The sequence below is a fragment of the Manduca sexta genome, chromosome 20, assembly GCF_014839805.1.
Source record: "Manduca sexta isolate Smith_Timp_Sample1 chromosome 20, JHU_Msex_v1.0, whole genome shotgun sequence".
In the NCBI taxonomy this organism is placed as follows: domain Eukaryota; kingdom Metazoa; phylum Arthropoda; class Insecta; order Lepidoptera; family Sphingidae; genus Manduca; species Manduca sexta.
Genome location: NC_051134.1, coordinates 3,935,625 through 3,956,780, shown reverse-complemented (window position 1 = coordinate 3,956,780; position 21,156 = coordinate 3,935,625). Strand labels below are relative to the sequence as shown.

The window sequence follows — 21,156 nt, the reverse complement described above, 5'->3', positions numbered from 1 at the left end:
AATCTTATTAATGAAAGGTATCATTATAATTTATTTGCTATAAAAGATCTTTATAGGGTGATTAGATTTTTTTTTTCCAAATGCAGATTCTTCTTAATGTTATCCTATCAGAAAAAGTGTAATCTGTTAATATTTTTCTGGTTTGTGAATATCATTCAATGTCTTTGCAGATGTCTAGACATGCAGAAATCCAAAACAAAATCAACATCAGTGGGCGAGGAGGGTAAAGTTCTTAAAAAAACTAAAACAAAGTCATGTGCAGCTTGTCCATACTATAATCAGGCAAATATTACTAAATTGAAGGAAAGGATGTTGGTAGATATTCTAGACATGGAAGACTTGGTAAAATGCGGTAAAGAGCTAAAGGCCTGTCCATATTATTCATCAAGAATGGCTTTGGATGAGGCTGAGGTAGACCATATACCATGCATTGCTATGTGCTTAAATTAATGTGATGTTAAGTTGTCTGAATGGTTTCCTAAAATGCATATTATGCAAATACGCTCAGATTTTTCTTGCAGTGTGTATTCACTATTTAGATGAATGTCTGTCTTGCAGCTAGTTTAATCTAAACTTAACTGTTAGCCACATTAAAGTTGCTATTTTAATGATATGCACAAGTTGCTTGCCAGATGTGTAGAGTTACAATATTATGGAAATAAGATTCTAATTGCTTTTGCTATGTGAAAATATTAGATTTTCTTTTTTTTTTTGCTGTAAATACATAAGGTACACTATATCTATTTCAGGTGGTTCTAATAAGCCATGCAGGTATTGTCAGTTCCGGAGCAAGATCAGGCATATCTCTCAAATTAAAAGAAAATGTCCTAATACTAGATGAAGCTCACGGCCTTACAGCGGCTTTAGAAAATGCACACTCAGCACCAGTGAGTGCCAAACAATTATCTTCAGTGAAAACATTCCTACAGTTTTACATAAATAAATATAGAGCGAGATTGAGCTCTAAGAATCTGTTGTCTTTGAACCAGATGAGTTTTGTCATTACCAAGTTATTAGGTATGGTTTATTTATTTCATATTTCATTGGTTATTTGAATTATTCTGTATCACTCGTTGTCTCACTAGAATAGGTACTAATCTATTGTATTATACTCTTTACTAATTGTACACTATAGTATTTTTACTCGAATCCAGTAAAGTGACTTTACTGCACCTGATGACAATCATATAAGCCAGGATAAGGGGAAATTAATTTTGGCTTCCTGTTTTAGGAATAATAAAGCCAACTCCCCAAGAAAAGAAAGAAGAGACAAAGATATACACTCTTGAAGATTTTGTAATAAAAGCAGAGATAGACCACATGAACTTAAGGCCTTTGGTAGAATTCTGTAGAAATACTAGACTTGCTCCAAAATTACACGGATTTTCTATGAGGTATAGCCAGCAAACTCTTGAAGATGAAATGAAGAAAACTGTTGTTAACAAAAAGAGCTCATTTCAATCATTTCTAAGCAACATTTCTAAGAAAAAAGATGAAGCACCACCTCCTGAAATTGTCCCAGACGTAAAACCAGCATTACAGGTATTTTAGATTATGTTGAATTGTTTACCGTCTTTTACCTCACTGGCCTAGAAAATAATAAATCAAAGCACATTTTTTATTTATATCATGTCATGACAAGGAGTATACTAGTCCACATAATAATTTCAGTGCAGTTAGTGCACATAAATTTGTGAATTTTGAACTATTTTGCTCTGCAGCCACATGAAAAGGGGCGGGGCGCAAGTGTCGCATTTTTTAAGTATAGTTGAAATCGAAAACCTTTTTGCTCCCACCTAGAACCTTGCGCCAGCGTACGGCAAAACCCAGGTTACACCCCTGCTTCAAGTACAATTTATATCAACATTGCATCCATCAATAGCTCAGAATTACGCCCAATCTTGTATACTTTATAAACTGCTTTAATATAAAATTTATATGTATAGCTTGAGACAAGTAACCTATACCAATTATATTCTCAGTACCGGCAATCCCAATCTAGATCCGCTATTGTTGCCAGACTACAGTTAATAAAATTTTTTTTCAGGTTCCAACAGAGACATCAGCGGGCAGTGGTCTGTATGCAGTATTGGATTTTTTGGAGATGCTATGTGATCGTAGTGAAAATGGTCGAGTGTTAGCACAAATTGGCGATGACCAAAAGGGACAGCTAAAATATTTATTGTTGAATCCCGCTGAACACTTTGCTGAAGTTGTAAAGCAGTGTAGATCTGTATGTATGCTTCAGAGATACATAAATCTGGGTTTAAATGCCTGGGATATTTATTCCTCATTGATATTAATAAATTCCTATACTTATGATATCCAAATGACTTGTGTCTTTTAAATTAAAACACATAATGCCTTTATTCACAAATGGATAGCAGACATGCATCCTGGGCACCCACTTTTCGCGACGCTCGCATCATTCCATGATAGAAGGCTAGTTTATAGACTTATTGGACACAAATTTTAAACTCTAGCCTGATAAAAACACAATATATACCAAGGACAACGGAGCGGTATCCTACTGGGTTTGCTAATGCTATACCACTGAAGCAGTGTATTTTTAATATAAACTTATATTCAATATTCCAGTCTTATTTTATACTAATCTTTCAATTTAAAGGTAATTGTAGCAGGAGGTACAATGGAACCTATAAGCGAGTTCAAGTCATTGCTTACTAGTAACAGTGATAAAAATGATACAGTAAATGTTGTGAGGTGTGAGCATGTGGTGTCTGCGGATAATGTTTTAGGCATTTGCCTCTCAAGAGGGCCCTCAAGCGTGGCACTTAATTTCTCGTATGAGAATCGTATGTCGAATGAATTGGTAAGTTCAAACTTAAAACGATAAAATATTAAATTGTGTTATTGGTGACGGTATTAAAGCCTTTTTAATTTGTAACAGTTTTAAATTGTTTTTGACGGTTTTTAAAGTATTTTTAAAGATTTCTAAAATGTTTGAACGGATTTTAAAGTATTTTTAAGGGTTTCTAAAATGTTTTAACGGTTTTTAAAGTATTCTTAAAGGGATGGATTTATGTTTCAATTAGACGCATTTATGCAGGAGTCTAATATGTCTGTGATACTATACTATCTAAATGTCATAATTTCAAATTGGAAACAGCAATAATATTTTTTTTTTACATTACTATCATTAAATCTGTAGCTGCAGGTGTTAACATAATAATATTTATGATTGATTTGTGTTTCAGGTAGATGAGATTGGTCGCATACTTAGGAATTTATGTGGTATAATTCCTGGGGGAATTGTATGCTTTTTGCCCTCATACAGCTACGAACAACGTGTTTATGAACATTTGAAAAGTAATAACGTAATAGAAATTATTAGTAAAAAGAAATGCGTGTTTCGAGAGCCTAAATCAGCTTCTGAAGTAGATCAGGTGGGTGCAAGTAAATGGTGCATAACTTATTTTATGATTTTATTTTTCCATTTTGAAATTAATGCTTTTCAGAGATAGTAATCTTCCTCCCTTTAGGGCATGTTAAATGAACTCTTATTTTTGCAATATCCTGTAAATGTAGAGTCTACAGCCGACAAATATAAAACAACACCACCGACGCAGTCTACAATGTAGGTTGCTTCGGTGGCGTTATGATACGCTACGAGTGCAATGTTGAGGTCTCGGGTTTTACTACACAGTATCAGCCCTGAGTCCAGAATTTGTGTCCGATATGGAGATAGGCTCACCCCCTATCACATCATGGGACGGAATAAATACGGCGAGAAATGGTGCACCAGTTGCGCCTCTACTTATCCCTTGGGTATAGAAGGCGTGAGTGTGTGTGTATTTGTAATATTATTCTGTGTTCACTACTATGTCAATTAAGTATGATTAGAACGTTCTTGACAGGCATTTAAAACCTTGGGCAGCTTCATAGTTTAGTATTAATTATGCATTAGGTTAGCATGACCGAGGCTCGCATAAATATGTTTATCCTCCTCTGCATAATATGGTAGAACTACTAGAGCACAAAGTTTAAATTGAATTTATAAAGAACCATACTTATACATAATAAATTCTATCATGCACTATTATCATTTAATGAATAAACATCGTGGATCATCTCTATCAATTTATATTTATTATGCATTAAATAAGCAATAACTTTGAATCTCTTCAGGTTTTAAATAAATTTGCATCGGCTGTAAGGAATAAAGACGGCGCACGCAATGGCGCGTTGTTATTTAGTGTTGTTGGAGGGAAACTTAGTGAAGGGCTAAACTTCAGGTAATATATTTTATCTGTTCATTATTTATTATTTGCACTTTATATACATAATAAGTATATCGGCGGACTTAATGCCAAAGGCATTCTCTCCCAGTCAACCTAAGGGTTGTGCAGAGATAAATAAGGTAGGTGCATAAGGATATTTAATAATACATAAACATACATTAGTGCCAGGCATATTAAATGTGATTTATTTCTTGTGTGATGTAGCGTCCAGAGACCAATAAACTAGAGAGACGGTTAACTTCATACATTGATTTTAACACGATAAGGAAACCCACACTAGGATGCGTTCCATGTCTATATTATGTTATACAATTAATTCATGAATAGTTGGAACTCTCTTTCTTTCCCGTGTGAAAAACCTGTGACCCTTATTATTCTCACTTGCACGCAGGTTATGTTGAAAATTAAATATGGCCGTAGTACTAGAGACGTAGCCGTATTGAAAATCGATATTTTTCCGAATATACCGATTTTTAAATAATTAGGGATGTGCTTAGGCTGGTTTCATATTAATACAAAAAAATCGGTTATCGGTTTTCTACAGTGAGTACACGGCGTAAATGTAGTGTCACGTGTTGACCCATTTAAAATATTGACAAATAAAATAAAACAACTTTTCTTATCTAAATATAAAGATTTATTAGTAATGTTTTCATTACTTTTCACGCCCAATTTACCATAATTTACCGATAGCCAGCGAAAATATTTTTTTACTTAAAATTGCAGTCCGTATAATTGCATTTTCTGTTCAATAAAATAAAATATAGGTAAACAAAGTTATTGCTGTACTTATGATACGTTTAAAACAAATCAAATAAATTAATGAACAAACAACTAAGGCACTACAGACGCTAAAATTTAAAAAATAATTGATATATAAAGGATAAAAAAACGAAAGAAGTCAGCTCGAGCCGACAGGACAAAAGGTATATTATATAATCTTAATAAAATAAAAGGAATGCATCACGATCTCCGCCGTCGAAGAATACAATATAGGCCCCTACCTAGCTAACCCACCAGCCTTTCACTAGCTACCTAAGAGATGACTACCCGAAGAAGAAAGGCAGAAAGGAACTCCCGGGCTTATTTTTTTGTCATCAATTACCACATTTTTTTTATAGATGTTGTATACAAAGTAGTCACATAGCTTATATAAGATGGTGCACGGATTAAAAACATGGACTGGCATAAAGCAAATACATAAATAGTGCACACCGTTCAGCTGCTTACATTTACCAACATAATTTTAATTTTCATCATTACAATTCAATATTATAAAGGCAAATGCAACAACATGATTTTTTGGTTGTCATCCACTTATTAATATTTTGTCTTATAAATCAACAATAACATACAAGACACAAAATTGGATTGCATATAAATTTAACAATAACAATTTACATAAAATTAAAGATAATGACAATGCAATGACTGACTAGTGGCACATTTGTAAGAAAAATTACTACAAAGGACAAAAATGTTAGATATTTTATATTGAAAACATGATTTTAAATAAAAAGGTAAAAATAATATTTTTGTACATAGTAAATGAATAGAAATATGAACTATTTTGGAAACATAAACATTTTTATTTTACCGAGTTCAAGCATAATTGGACCTACTTACGCAAAAGGGAATCAACCCACACAATGATAGTTTTGAGAAAAAGCTGTTTTTGTCCAATTTTTGTATACAAGACAATTGTTTGTTATTTTGGACGAAAAATATTTACAATATTGTAAAAAATACTTTTATTCTATCTATACAAATATAATATTGATGAAAATCATTTAACATAATTAAGGAATTTAAAAATAACTCAATGGTTCCTTTTAGCAAAACTATTTCTGTGTGGATTGATCTCTTGTTAATTTTTTATCTTGGAATAATTCTATAATAAAAATATAAAATGTCATATTTATTTAATATATTTTACTGAAAAAATATTTTTATTTATTTCCACATACAACTATTTTACAGGTAATACCCAATACAATAGCGTAGTACAATAGTTATGTAAAATAAAAATTCTTATATTAAAATGTTTTGTGGAATATCAAAATTACTTAGGTGGTAGCTCAAGGTCCATTTTCATACATTTTGTTTCGGCTTTAATCTGGGTAACTAAACAGAATTAAGTCAGTCTAGTTGATTAGTTCTCGCAGTTGAAGAAAAACGTAAAAATAATTAATAATCATGGATATTTCTGCCTTTAAAATTTCGTCATATTAAATTTTAAAGGCCGAAATATCCATGATTATTAATTATTTTACGTTTTTTCTTCAACTGCGAGAACTAATCACTAACTAGACGTGAATTTAAATTCTTTACTTGCCAATACTTGTTTAGTTACCCAGATTAAAGCCGAAACAAAATGTATGAAAATGGACCTTGAGCTACCACCTTAATCTAAATATTATTCTACTTCAAAATCAGACTGACCCGAAAAACCTTCCAGATCGTCTTCTATATTTGCATTTCCGTCAAGCTTGACGTAAAAATCATGTGAGTCTTATGGGATGGTTCTTTGTAAAAACAAAACAATTTCGTAGATTTTTTTAGATTTTCCGGTTACCATGGGGCTTGGATCTTGTTAGTTTATTGAACAACTAGTGTTATGTGGGTTGGTAAACTTGTGTTGAAAACGGTTTGTTCAGTAAAAATTGTCATATCATTTTGATCTTTACAGAGAGGATAGAAGGTACATTTTGAAAGCTCTCTACATACTTAACTCGATTTTGGCACATGTGTGTATTGGTTCCTGTTTGCATAAGTAGGTCCAATTATGCATATGAGATTTTAACAACGGCTTGCTTAACAGTTAGCAAAATGAAGATAATTGTGAAGACTAGCACTATAATTTTACACAATATAAGGAGACATACTTAAGCTATTCACCATTATACACTATGCATTAGGTATAATAACTAATCTAAAAACACAAAACTAAGAATTTATTTGAATATGATTATTCTCTCACGAAAAGCATTCCATGCATAATTTAACATTTTGCAATATCATGTAATGGCACATTTGCTACTAAAAATGCTACAAAATACAAAAAATGTTGGATACATTATAATGAAAATATAATATTAAATTAAAGGTAAAATTACTAATTCTGCACAATGTAAATCAATAAAAATATGAACAATTTGGGAAACATACACATAATACTACTTTTTGTAGAAATGTAATTTACTTGACAATTGTCTGGTAGGCTCATTTTAGGTTGTACAAGCATAATTATGTATATAAGATTTTAACAACTATTTGCTTAACAGTCACCATAATGAAGATTATTTTAAAAACTACTATGATTTTATACAATAAACAGAAAGCATAATAGCTAATTTAAAACCACAAAAATGTGGGTAATACACTTTAAAAAACATCAATTTCATTTGCAAAAATCGTAATAATTGTGGACAAAATACTATGAAGAACTTTAATTAAGTGAGATTAGGAACTACGCCTTCTTTGTGATCTATAACTCAATCCTTTTGTGACTTTCTCACGGATTAGAGTTTCCATTTCTATATCTTTAGGCCTTGAATCAATATTATTCATTCTATTATTAAAATTAATACACCACTGCTTAACTTGCATTCTAACTATGTAGGACCACAAAGCTTTAATAACAGCTGTTTTGTGAATATTACAGTTGAACCAAGTAGTGTCAATATATTTTATTAAATTACTTATTAATTCAGAATAAATATAAACACTGCAAAGAAAGGCATCATCTTGTCAATAATGTAAATACTCTGCCAGACCATTTGACTAAAATTATTAGAAGGATAAGATAACCTATCTACATTAGACTCTCTCTGAGATAATAGTGCTTTTGTACAATTATCACAATCTTTGCAGGTCAAATTGGACATCAAAAACGACAAATTGCACCAGCAATATATGGTACAGACTACAGACATATGTTGGAATATATTCTCGTTAGGTATAGAAATTTCTATAAAGTTAGTTTCATTACATTGAAGACTATCAGTGTATGAACCATATTTTTGGTGGCTGACTAAATGTTTAATGTTCCCAACATTTTGTCATCATCATCAGAACAATTAGTGTATAAAGATTTACCGGTAGTAATGTTGTTAATCAACAAGGTTTTAAAAGCCGATACAAAGTGAGTACAATTAGGATTTGTACTAAAATTACCATGTGCCCTTATTTGACCAAAAAAGTTTTCTATCGGATCTTGATTAAGACGTCTAAGACTTAAAAATTTAACACCATCAATTCTCAGCAGATCTGACCACAAATGTTTTATTGTTTTTATATTATGTTCAAAATGCTTCAGTGATAAGGGTTTCCTTTCCCTTTCATTGGAAGCGTCAAAGCGCATTGAAGCTAGCTTTTTCACAGCATCATTCCAAAACGCAATGTGCTCCGAATTATATGAAAGAGCATGTTTTAACTTATTCCCATAATGACCAAGACCATTTAAACTATCAAAGAAATTATTTATAAAAAGAAGAATTTCTGCTGTGAACAAACCATTTCCAATGTCTTTATTTAAACTTATGTAATCATGATCCTTGAGAGATAGCAGAGACTTCATCTGGATTTCTAGTGATGTAGCCACTTGCCGGCTAAAAACTTGGGCTGCAAATTTGACCTGAAATGTTAATAATATAAATAATATATTTGTAAATTAATAAATGAACGATTTTAATCATGGTATGTTTATTTAATCTGTTATGAGCTTAAAGATATTTAATTAAATGGCCCAAAGAAATTTATATTCTGGCCAATACTTTCACAAGAATACAGCAATTTAACATATTATATTAAGGTTTTTTTATGACAATTGTACATTATGCCAATTTCAAGTTGGGGAAAGTGGTTAATTTAATCACAGAATACGATTTATTGGAAACATGAAAGGAAAAGGATCAGTAATGATGATATGATTTTATTTCCTGATGATAGTACGGTAATATTCTCTGAGAAAACTCAGTCATTACTAGAGGCTAGAGTAAATAAGGCATTAGAGGACATTGTGAATTGGCTTACAGAAAACCATTTATAAATTACTTTAAAAGAAAACATCTTATTTTTTTTCAAGAATAGGTCAGCAACTAAATTGCTTTCTATAAATTATCACTTACAGGCAGAAGCCATACGATTTTTAGGGCTCCAGGTGTACTGCAACTTAAAACTGGAAGGAACTTAAGGAAAAATTCTTACATTAACTAGTTTATTTATATACGAAATTTCAATATTTGTAAAAGAAATCTACATATATTATGTACACTAAATATTATAGCAAACGAAATAAAAATGCCACCTAACAATACAGCTCTATTAGATAAGAGCGTTATCTGCACGGGTCCAAGAATATAGTATAATAAATTACAAGTTGTATTATAAACATAGAAAACATAGATATATTTAAACTTAAATTAAAAACCTTTTTAATTGATAAGACATATTATTATATAAGAGAATATTTACAGGAATAATTTTGTGTATTATATTCCAAAAAAGTAATATGAAGAATTATAGGTCTATAATGTTTTTTTATTATAGCAAAAATTCGTAATTTTCAAAAGTTATTGGGAAAGTAATTTACAGACTAACTGCTCATTACTCATATTTCGAAAAACATAAATTATTCTGTGCTGATCTAAAAGGTTTTCATAAGCACAGTTCTATTCATATGGCATTATTTGACCTGTCATCAACTGTTATGGCAGCTGTCGATAAAATAAATCCAGTCCAGGAGGTTTTTTTTATAATATTAATTTGTAGGTGATAAACTCCTATGCCTACAGTTGATGCATTATTCTTTGAAGCAGCACAATAATTATGATGCCAGTTAGGCCAATTAGAGTTTGCATAAGGGTCATTTTTAATAATGTCAATATTGAAAAGTATATTAGGAGCAATTATCAAAGTACAATAATCATGCTTAAATAAGGGGAGAATTTCAATCTTTTATTAATCAGTCAAGACTTGTAAACAAAACTATGATAGAACAATGTATATTTATTTACCTTCATTTTGTCATATGAAGTTGGATTTATGTGCTTCTCAGTAAGTTTGGTGCTTCTTGCTCTGCCACCAAAACCATCCACTTTATAAAGTCTCTCAATATACTCCCACTTTGCCCTTTGGTTGCCAATGAGTAGGATTTTTGTCTGAAAATTATTGCGAAAACATTTCAATAAATGAGGTACATCATAGATATGGTACAATTGGTTTGGGCCGATTTATAACAGATGTCATTGGTATATTTGTTACTACGTAGGAGTTCAGCATTAGAATCTGATATTAATGACTTAATAGCAGCAATGCTATTCAGTAATGCTACTAGTGGGTTCAATTTCTAATATCAAATCTCGGTTTGTGACTTTATATTCATCTGTATTTCCTAAGTTTACTAAAGGAATCGCATTAGGTGTTAATCTTAGATTCTGTTTTATATGTTCGGGAATAAAATGTTTATGACAAAAACGAATGTTTTCGCGTTTAGTAGGAGGATAATTTTGTAGAAATGGACATAACCTTAACCACTCTTCCCACCTTTTTTTATTTGTGAACGGCACACTATAATATTTAATACCTCGGCCTCGAGTACTGCACCCGGGAACAGAGCACTTATAAACCATTATATTATCAAATAAACCAAACTATACGAAGAAAACAATTACACATTTAAACTGGTAAACACTAAATGATTGCTTTTATAATATATTGTTTACAAAAACATTCACACACAATAAAGCACTATAATTAGATAATAAATAGATGAAAACCGCCTTCAAATCAAAATAGCGAATTGCAACGGAAAATTCAATTTCAAAGCAGCGGTTAAAGGTTAACCACAATAAAAAATGGCGCTACGCGTCGTTTCCAAAAATCCGAGATTAGAGACTCTTATTTGCGATCGAATGACAGCTTATACTATAATACACACACTAATAAAGGACGTTGTGTAGAAGGAGACATTTAAGGAACGATTCATTAAATGTATGGAAAAATCGTGAAAAGTGAGATAGCTGCTCATCGCTATTGTGTTACTTTTTTTCGCCGAGTTAAACGGGTCTGGTAGCGTCTAAATAGTTATTTTTTTTCAGTGACGACCTTGGCCGTTGCGTCATCGTAATAGGGATGCCGTACCCAAACATAAAATCCCCAGAATTACAAGAAAAAATGTCTTACTTGAATAGAACTGAGGGAAGTGGGGCGGGTAATACCTATTATGAGAACTTGTGTATGAAAGCTGTTAACCAATGTATTGGTAAGTAATTAAAATGAGTAGTTTAAATTTGTTGTCTTGTACCCATAGGTTGAATTTTTGTCTATCTTGATTTAAAATTTTTGGACAGCCTGTATAAGGCAAGTAGTTGTAATTTATTGTAGTTTTGTTATTTTTATTCTTATAAAATGTCAATTACGTTTATATTAAATTTCAAGTAAATCAAACTGTTAAGATCATAATCTAAGAATTAAATTGTTTACAACAGTGCCTAGTAAGCTATTTGTTTTCAGGCAGAGCAGTTCGGCATGCTAACGATTATGCTTGTGTTTTGTTAGTTGATGAGAGATACTCAAGGCAGCAAACAGTTTCTTCCTTACCCTCATTTATTCAGGTAATTTTATGAGTGTCTTGTTATTGACTGTGCTGAATTTGAATTCTTACCAGTTTGTATTTTTTCAGAAATCACTTGTAACAAATTGCGGTTTCGGACAGACAATTGGGAGTATAGCAAAATTTTTTGGAAGACACAAAGAGAAGAAGTGATAATAATTTTATTTGTGGCTATACATATTAACAAAGCATCAACAATTCTTACACAACTATGTACAAACAATAACTGAATAAATATTATTTATTTACATATATACATTTGTTTCGTAATTTATTATATAAAATTGAATAACATATTACAATATAAAGGCACCTTTACCATATGATACGAAATATCTTTCCTTCACCTACTAAAAATAATTCAGTCTGACAATGCTTCTGGTAGTGTGGTGCCACACGGTCCTTCAAAGTAGTAGTGGAAGTCTGGAGTGGCAGGTGTTGTTTCTAAGTTAAATTCTGCTACAGTAGCCCCCCTGGCTGCGGCTTGTGGCGCAAACATTGCGGCGGGATACACCACTGATGAGGTGCCTACTACTAAGCATATGTCACATTTTGACATGGCTCTTTCTGCAAATAAATCATTGGTTTAGTTAAGGTTATCAAAATGACAATGACCAGTTTTGGAAATATAATATACTTTGATGGTTTGTTAGTGGAAAATTTATGATGATATGCTAGGTTCATGTCATTGGTGATATTCTGAGGCTTATATATCATGGGCAGTAAGATGCAACTAATTTAGATGGGGTAATTTAGTCCATAATGAAACAGGTAGGGCTTATAAACACTATTCTTTTTTTTAATTTTAAAGGTGTAAATAGAGAAAAAAAAATAATATTAATATTACCTGCATTTTCTAAGACATTAGGATCCAAACCTTCCCCAAACCACACAATATGGGGCCTCAGTAGACCTCCACACTTTTTACAATGGGGTAGTGACTTCACAGGGATATCAGAGCCAATTACCTTTGCATCTGGTGCTCCTCTGTTGGCCAATGCCTGAAAAAAAATTAAGTATGATATAAAATTAATTATTTGTCTGTTGTAATAAAATAGGTCAAGATGAGTGATGAGATTTGAGTGCTGGCAGAATGCTAAACAAAATATTTATGACTAAAGCTTTTATCTATAAGTAGTAATAATGATTCCAAATTAGGAAGTTTGACTCTTATGAGATACTAAATGTTGCTTGCAACCTAGTGCCTAAATCATAGTAGTGATCTATGACGCCAGCACTATCTAAGAAATTAAATTATTTCCCACAGGAGCAATTATTGGGATAAAAAGTAGCTAATGTTAATCCAAGATGTGGTTGTTCCAGTAGCAAAATTTTATCCATATCAGTTCAGCGGTGTCTACATTTAATTCTAACAAACATTGTAAACTTTCATATTTATAATAATAGTAAAATGTAAGACTGTCTAATGTCTACTTAGTGTAGTTGTATTATCATATGAATGAAGTTCTGAAGGTCAGGTAGTGTTATTGGATCGATGGGGGTCGTCGGCGGGCAGCAGGGGGCTGTCCGCCCTAGTGCATTTTTGTGCATTTTTGCACATCTTTCGGTTGACCCCCGGGATGGACGGCAGTGTGCAGTTGGCCTCATGCTGCCGTAGACGCCGAGGGCGTCCTTCGGTGCGTGGGGCTCCTGAGCCCCTCCCCCCACAGGAGACGGGCCGCACTAGGCGGCACCGCGCAGGGGCGGCTGTGGAAGCAGACTTAGACATTTCCGTCAGAGGAAGCTCGCAGTCGTCCCTAATGCGCCGAACCGCTCAGTCGCCCCCCACGAAGGCTGAGCGGTAGTCATAAGACACTTTCTCCGCGAAAACAAAAAAAAAAAAAAAAAAAAAAGGTAGTGTTATTGGATTTTTCACTCAATATTAGCCCTGGAGTCTGGAATCTGTGCCCAATATGGCATTATCCTTGTCTATTACATAGTAGGACTCAATACACATGGCAGAACAGGGTGCCTACCCCTTTGGAGATAAAGCGTGTGAGTGTGTGTGTTAATTTGATTATTAGTTACTATGCCTGCTTCACATGTATATTGGTCAAATAGCTTTAGAACCAACTATGCACAGTAAAATCACATTTGCCATATTCAGTAAGGGCTTAGGAATGTATTCTTTACCTCACAAATAGGACTGTCTGTATTCACTAACACCTCCTTACATTTAGTGCAGCGAGTTTTGTACAGGTTTCCATGTAGTTCAATTAAATTCTTAGTCCCTGCTCTTGCATGTAATCCATCAACATTCTGTGTTATCACTGTGATTGTCTTCTCATTCCCATATTTTTTTTCAAAGTTTGCTATTGCTAAATGGCCCTGGAATCGAAAATTAAAGTTTTCAAAATTATTAAATAATATTTGGGTTAGGTAAAACAGCTCTTACAATTTTACTCTATTAATTTAGTTGGCAAACAATAATTCTGCTGTAAAGGAACGTAAAAATAAAACAGATACTGATGTACCTACCGCATTAGGCTGAGCCTTTGCAGCAACTTCACGTCTGTAATGATAAAACTCCCAAACTAAACTAGGGCTTTCTCTGAAAGCCTCTGGTGTGGCCAAGGCTGAAGACTGGTACTTCCTCCAGAAACCACCAGCTCCTCGGAACGTAGGTATTCCAGATTCTGCACTAATGCCGGCTCCAGATAGTATGACGACTTGCTTGGCCGCTTTCAACGCTTCTTTAAACTTTGCCATATCACTTGATGGTCGCACAGCCATTATTCTCGAGACACTATACGTAATAATTGTCCTATGTAATTTCTGTAGTAATCCTATACTCATAATTAAAATGAGCAAAGGTCAAATAAATATTTATCAAAATAAAAATTATCAATCAAGTTAGTGCACTTTGCATTAAGTTTCCGTTCGAAAATGAGATGAAATAAACAATTACGCAATATATAAAACTTTCTTAATAAAAAAAATAACTCCGTAGTATTCTTGGCACAATATCCAATTTATAGTATTTTATATTGTAATAAAATTACTTTTGTAAATTATTATTTTTGAATAAAATATTTTTATATTGTTTTTAACTACATAATATAATATATTGGAGTATCAGAACGCAACATCAATGTTTGACGTTTGGTAGAAATGGCGGAAATGGAGTCAGACGAAGATTTTGTCTTATAAGTAGACAATAGACGTATTTACATACAAAAATACAATAATAATTACTACAACGTCGACTTTATAAAAAAAATCGTACCAGGTAATGTGAAACCAGCAAATTCGAAGTAGAAGTTATCTTATTTTTCGTAAGGTAAGCTGTAATCGGTACCGCATTGATTGCCGCGCTTTTTATAAGTAATAAACGGTACTTATTTTTAAAGTATTCTAGATGATGAATGAATTTGACTGGTAAGTAGACAGTATTCATCTTCATAGAATAAGTAATATACTACGTAAGATTTTTTTACATTCTATTAAGAAATTTAATTTTACGTTGAAGATTTACTTATGTCGGTCGGTAAAGTAACGAGAAACGCGTTTCTATAGGACAATGTCTTATCGAAATATTTTTGTTACCAATTTATTTAGGGCCTTTAATTCTATTGAAATTAAATTTTCATACTTAATTGATTGAAGCTAATAGGTATTTTGCTATTAGAATTATTATTAATGTGTACTAAAGTAATTAATATTCGCAGAATACGTCGTCATAATGCTAATCTATACTTGTTAATAGTTACGTACTTACTAATATATAAAGCTGAAGAGTTTTTATTGTTTGTTTATTTGAACGCGCTAATCTAAGGAACTGTTAAACGGATTTTGATTTTTTTTTCACATGTAGGAAGGTACTATATTACCCCTCAGTGCTACAAGGCTACTTTTTATCTTTAGAAAATATGAAGCAAGATTTTGATCCCAAAAAACTTACTCATGCGGCGGGGCTTCGAGCAAAAACTTGTCAAATATATTTTTATTTATTTTGGTTATCTAATAATCGTAAATGCATATTGAATTTATATTTACAGCGACCTTTAAAGTTAATAGTCGCAATGTTTGAGCAGTTGACATCATGATTATCTAATTGGCTCCATATTATAATTGCCGACTTAATCATCCTCCACTAAGTTTAATAAGCCATTGAAAATACATACATACATACATAACATCACGCATTTATCCCCGAAGGGGTATGCAGAGGCGCAACTAGGGCACCCACTTTTCGCCAAGTATGTTCCGTCCCATGATGTGATAGGGGGCGAGCCTATCGCCATATCGGGCACAAATTCCAGACTCCGGGCTGATACTGAGCAGAAAAAACCCAAATATCATTTTGCCCGACCCGGGATTCGAACCCAGGACCTCAGACCGCTATTGTACCGGACATGCAATACAACTACGCCATCGAGGCAGTCATTGAAAATTGAAAATTGCATTGCATGCCATTGAAAATTGTCCCAGAAAAGTATTTATTCAGTAAGGTGATAAAAATAATTTAGAATTTCTTTCATCCTTTGTAAACCGTTCGACATTCGAGTCATGGCACGAATATACCAAGTCGCAAAACATTACTTATTTCGTCAAAATGTGAGTTTCGCTGAAAACTTTCCAGATTGTTCAACTCAACGTGGGTGGAAAATTCATTTACGAAAAATCTTACAATTTAAATATCAAAGCACTTTTGTATAGCAGTTTCTTTATTAAAACGTAGTTGGTTAACGTTTTTCATAAATTATGTTTTTCATGCCATTTCACATAGCATTTGCCTACAATTTGTTCCTCTTATGGCGATAGGCTCGCTCGTTAACAGATCATTGGACGGAACATACACAAGTGCATACCCTACTTCAGGGATGTCGAATCAATGGCACGCGTGCCAGTAGTGGCACGTGACAGCATCGAGCACGCGAATAATATGCCAAACATTGTATATCTTTCTTTGGGCTTAACTTCGCTTTACATCAGGGAGAAAAGCCAATTTGCTAAGTCCCGATACAAAAAAAAAAATAGCATAGTTGGGTCATAAATGAAATCGCTAAAAGGGGGCACTCGGAGGTCATTTTTTATTAATAATGGCACATTTACCATTAAACATTTGCCCTGCCCTAGTTGCACCGCAGCCTACCGCTTCAGGGATAAAAGCGTGTTGGTGTGTTTCTTTTGTTTTGCAACAATGGAAATTATCGCAACTTGCCTTGTACAATGTAGTCAGCGAAGTTATAATAAGTTTCAAGATATATACCTACTGTAAATTTAGCTTTTAAGGATAATAAGTCCTTTAAGCTTGTAATTAAGGTCCTAAATTGTTAGTTAAAAAACATTCTAATTACGCTGAAGCACGTTTATATTACTAACTAGCTTCCGCCCACAGCTTCGCCCGCGTGGATTTCGGACTTCAAAAATGGAGCCGGTTACGAACGTTCGAGAATGTTCGTTTTATTATATATATACAAAAATAATCCTTATAGCATGATTCAGTATTCACGCATGATGGCTTATTATTAGCGTATTTCATGTATAACTTTGGTGTTTCTATACCGATTTCTATGATTCTTTTTTATGGAATATTTAATAATGTTAACTTTTTTAATTAGGGATGACTGAGAGTGTTATAAACGTAAGAGTAATAATTGTACCAAGTTTCGTTAAAATCCGTCGAGTAGTTTTTGTTTCTATAACGGTTATACAGACAGACAGACAAAAATTTTACTAATTGCATTTTTGGCATCAGTATCGATCCCTAATCACCCCCTGATAGTTATTTTTGTTTTGGAAATATATTTCATGTACAGAATTGACCTCTCTACAGATTTATTATAAGTATAGATTACGTCTCGCTCGCCGTTTCATCGGTGTGAATATTTTTTTTGGAATAAAATCCGTTAACCGTTTATGCTTGTGCTTACTAACAAATATCTAAACAGTTAAAAGAAGGATAGCAGAACAGTACTATCGTTTCATTTTTTGTTTTAACGCTAATAATTAAACAACAAAATTAAGCCAAGTCGTTTCTGCTTTTCCCCCAAGCCTATTCTTGTGCGCTCGGTCTTTACACCGAATGCATGCCCACGCATGGGGGGACATTTCTCGCGGCCCTAGGCACACATGTTAGTGTGAATACCTCATAGTTATACCTAGGCATTGAGGTCTAAGACGGCTCGGAACTATTTCCTGGAAAAGGAACCTTCTTAGGATGGCCGTAAGGGAAAGCCCCTCCGCCCATCCTAAGAAGGTTCCTTTTTCATTCCCCACATTTCCCTTCAACAGATATCTCTCCCCAGGTTTCGTCCAGGTCGCTAAGCCGGGGGTCCGGGTCCGGGGGTCAAGTGTTCCATTAGCAGGTTTCCTCCGATGTAGACTGCGGGGTCCAATCTTAAAAAAAAAAGTCGTTTCTGCTGGAACATGCCAACGCCGTATTACAAGAGCAGGTGGAAAATAATAAAAAATTCACTCACGTTAGAACAATGCTATTTTTATCCGTTTCCGCATGCGGTCCACAGTTCGCTGCAGCTACGTTGAGCGCCCCACAAAGAGGGCATGACCTAAATTTCAAATCAGTCTTGAATTCTCATAATTTAAGTATTAAGTCAATATCTGTCTGGAACATCGGCATATTGGAGTTTCAATGACTATTGAGATTTGATTGGTGGGAAATAATTATTACTTGTGGAATTAGTATATAACTAAATTGCTTATCTGTCATTATAAAAGTTGTTTTCCACAGTTTTAGTAAATTTTGTATTCAAGGCCGAAACAATTAGATTTTTCCTTTTAAAAACATTAAATGCATTATACTTCCGCGTAAAATTCCTCATGAATCATTCTGACCATTGGTCGACCTTATGAAAATCTTTTCGGATTTTTTTGTGTTTAGCGCGTTAAGACAGACATGAGAACTGGCCTTTGTAATACGTAATGATTAGTTAAAATATTTTTTTATATTTTACATTATAATAAGCTCCTAACTTCGCTACCTACCCTGTCTTGACATCCCTAAATTTCATATAGTAACGAAGCATCACAAACACAAACACAACAAACACCATATAAACTTTTTTATCACATCAATCGACAAGATAAGCAAGGCACTAAATTTATATTTTAAAATCTCATGTCTCAGGATGGCAAGCGCAGTAAAATACTTAACAATACTTTATAATTCAGGGTGTTTGATGGTGTTTCTAGTGTTTATGGGCGGGATGTCGCTTACCATCAGGCGAATGGCAAGCTCTTCGCATTATTCAAAGCAATAAAAAAAATCTAGACAGTAACAACACCCAGAACTTTCAATTTTAAAGCTCTGCATTGACTGCACTCGTCATCTATTTATAATATGCATGTAGAGGTATATCTTATAGTAAATATAAAAGATTAATGAACCAGAGCAATATAGGGTCAGGCAATATATAACATAATATTATTTTTAACCAAGGAACTAAATTTTATTTGATCCTAATCGGTTGCATAATTCACGCAATATAGTTCATAAGTAGTGCATAATCTAGTATAGACTAAGGTAACATAATCGCTAATGCAAGAGAATCCTTATTTAAGGGTAAAAAAAATAAAAATTATGTAAGAGCTTAATCTAAATTAATACCAGTTTGCATAAATAGCGAGCAACGCACTTTGGTCCTCATAAAAAGCTTGGGTAGACAAATTGCGTAACGATATGACCTTAATAGATGAGGGGCAGATGAAATATTTTTTTTAAATATTAGAATAACTATTATAGGCTGTTAGCTAATAAGCAAAAATTTCGACACTGCTTGGTAGATACGAATGGCTTACGCGTTCAGCGATTTCATTCACTATGTGTGACTTACATTATTCCATTCATTGATCGTAGATATTTGGGTGCTGAACTTACCCATAGTTTTCCAGCCATGTTAATAACTGTAGTATACAACCCCTAATCATACTCATCGTGTTACAACATAAACAAGGATCAGAATCCTATAAACAACCAATATCATCAGATAAAACGTGCGAGCGGCGACTGCGGTGTCTATATCAAAAACCAACACCTGTATGCTTTGTGAACGAAAGCATTGACGTCATAGGCTGCACGCATGCGCCACAATCTCTCTCACCTCCACACGAGGAGTCGCCAGTGGCAGCAGAACGCGGCACGCTGTATTGGCGAGCAAACGTCTCCTAGCGCCCCGTAACCGATTTATTCCAGAGCAACTCAAGTTCGAGCAAACGCGGGAAACGGGTGAGTAACTGCCTCATAATTATTACAGGGATAAAATTAACGCGGCACCCTGCGCGTCGGGGAAAATTCTTTTTTATGTACTGGTATTTTTTGTGTCTACGTGGTCGTAGGTCTTTGTTTATTTAACACGGCTCATCTTTATTTGTTTTGACCGTTGGTTTAGCGTGCTTCTGTTTGCGGTCAGAACTTTATGAGGTCGGCTGTTGATGAAAGTTTTTTTTTCAGTTTTACCTTCTCTTTTACCGAGTTTTCTGTTTTTGAGTTACTCAGTAAATGTTTTTTAATTTTATTTTCTATCAGAACGGTAATATATTTATGCTGGTTAAGATAATCAAAAGAATAACTATTAGTCGTTGCGACTTCTTTAAAAAATTTAATATTATAATGATAAATATTTTTTTAATTAACCAGAGGCTCGAGCATAATATCTACGGGATGATATAAATTATTTATAAGTTAGCACTGTATTTTATATTGGAAAAATCCAATCAATCTATTTTCGTCGAAGATTCGAATGAATGAATTATTGATTATTCTATAATGTAAAAAGAACATTATACGTAGATACATATAGAACCTTACGCATATATATGTGGGTAGGATAGATGGTATTTGGGGAAACTTTGTTTCGCCGCGACTGTTTTGGATCCCGTGATCCTTAATAGGGGTAGAATTTAGAGTGAGCCTATCGATTCTTGAGCTCTTTACAATTCCGTATAAATTATGTACTATAACTAGTTTCCCGTCGTGTTTGACTGGCTAAGGGTCGAGTCATGATCTTTCGGATTTCACATAAGAATGGAATACAATACAAGTAGCGTTGTTTGTCTTTGTTTAACACTCCTGAACTGCCGGATGAATTTTGATGCCGTTTCCATTTAGATTGGGTGATTTTATCGACTTAGTCTTCTTCTTTGAACTTTTAAAATGTAATATTAAAGTTGAGGCTTAATGCTAGTTTAATAAAAGGGTACAACAATATTTTTGATCAGAGATAAAGAACGCCGGTTTGCTTTTCATTTGAATAAATTAATTTATGAATAAATTAATTCTTACAAAATGTTATAATAACGTAAAGAAAACTTGAAAAT

The 21,156-nt window shown here is 33.4% G+C and overlaps 3 protein-coding genes across 4 annotated transcripts in view; 2 read left to right on the top strand and 1 right to left on the bottom strand.

Annotated features, from left to right (window-relative positions):
- Positions 1-6: 6 nt before the first annotated feature.
- LOC115449722 (ATP-dependent DNA helicase DDX11) lies at positions 7-12,131 on the top strand. Its single transcript, XM_037440618.1, has 11 exons — positions 7-17; positions 171-411; positions 750-1,017; positions 1,232-1,542; positions 2,048-2,233; positions 2,630-2,833; positions 3,219-3,407; positions 4,150-4,256; positions 11,363-11,526; positions 11,778-11,878; positions 11,947-12,131. Exons 2-11 carry the CDS (start codon positions 181-183, stop codon positions 12,028-12,030), a joined length of 1,845 nt encoding a protein of 614 aa, XP_037296515.1. The 5' UTR covers positions 7-17; positions 171-180; the 3' UTR covers positions 12,031-12,131.
- Positions 12,021-14,749, bottom strand: LOC115446057 (NAD-dependent protein deacylase sirtuin-5, mitochondrial-like). Its single transcript, XM_030172614.2, has 4 exons — positions 14,356-14,749; positions 14,011-14,205; positions 12,725-12,878; positions 12,021-12,444 (listed from the first exon to the last, which is right to left on the bottom strand). The coding sequence occupies exons 1-4, from the start codon at positions 14,671-14,673 to the stop codon at positions 12,239-12,241; spliced, it is 873 nt and encodes a 290-aa protein (XP_030028474.1). The 5' UTR covers positions 14,674-14,749; the 3' UTR covers positions 12,021-12,238.
- Positions 14,750-19,887: 5,138 nt separating this feature from the next.
- Positions 19,888-21,156, top strand: part of LOC115445427 — a 112,478-nt gene continuing 111,209 nt past the window's right edge. Inside the window, exon 1 of one of the 2 annotated variants that reach the window (XM_030171695.2) lies at positions 19,888-20,065. The gene's annotated coding sequence lies outside the window, so the exon portion shown is untranslated. The remainder of the gene's footprint in view (positions 20,066-21,156) is intronic. The other variant, XM_030171703.2, reaches the window with a different exon arrangement.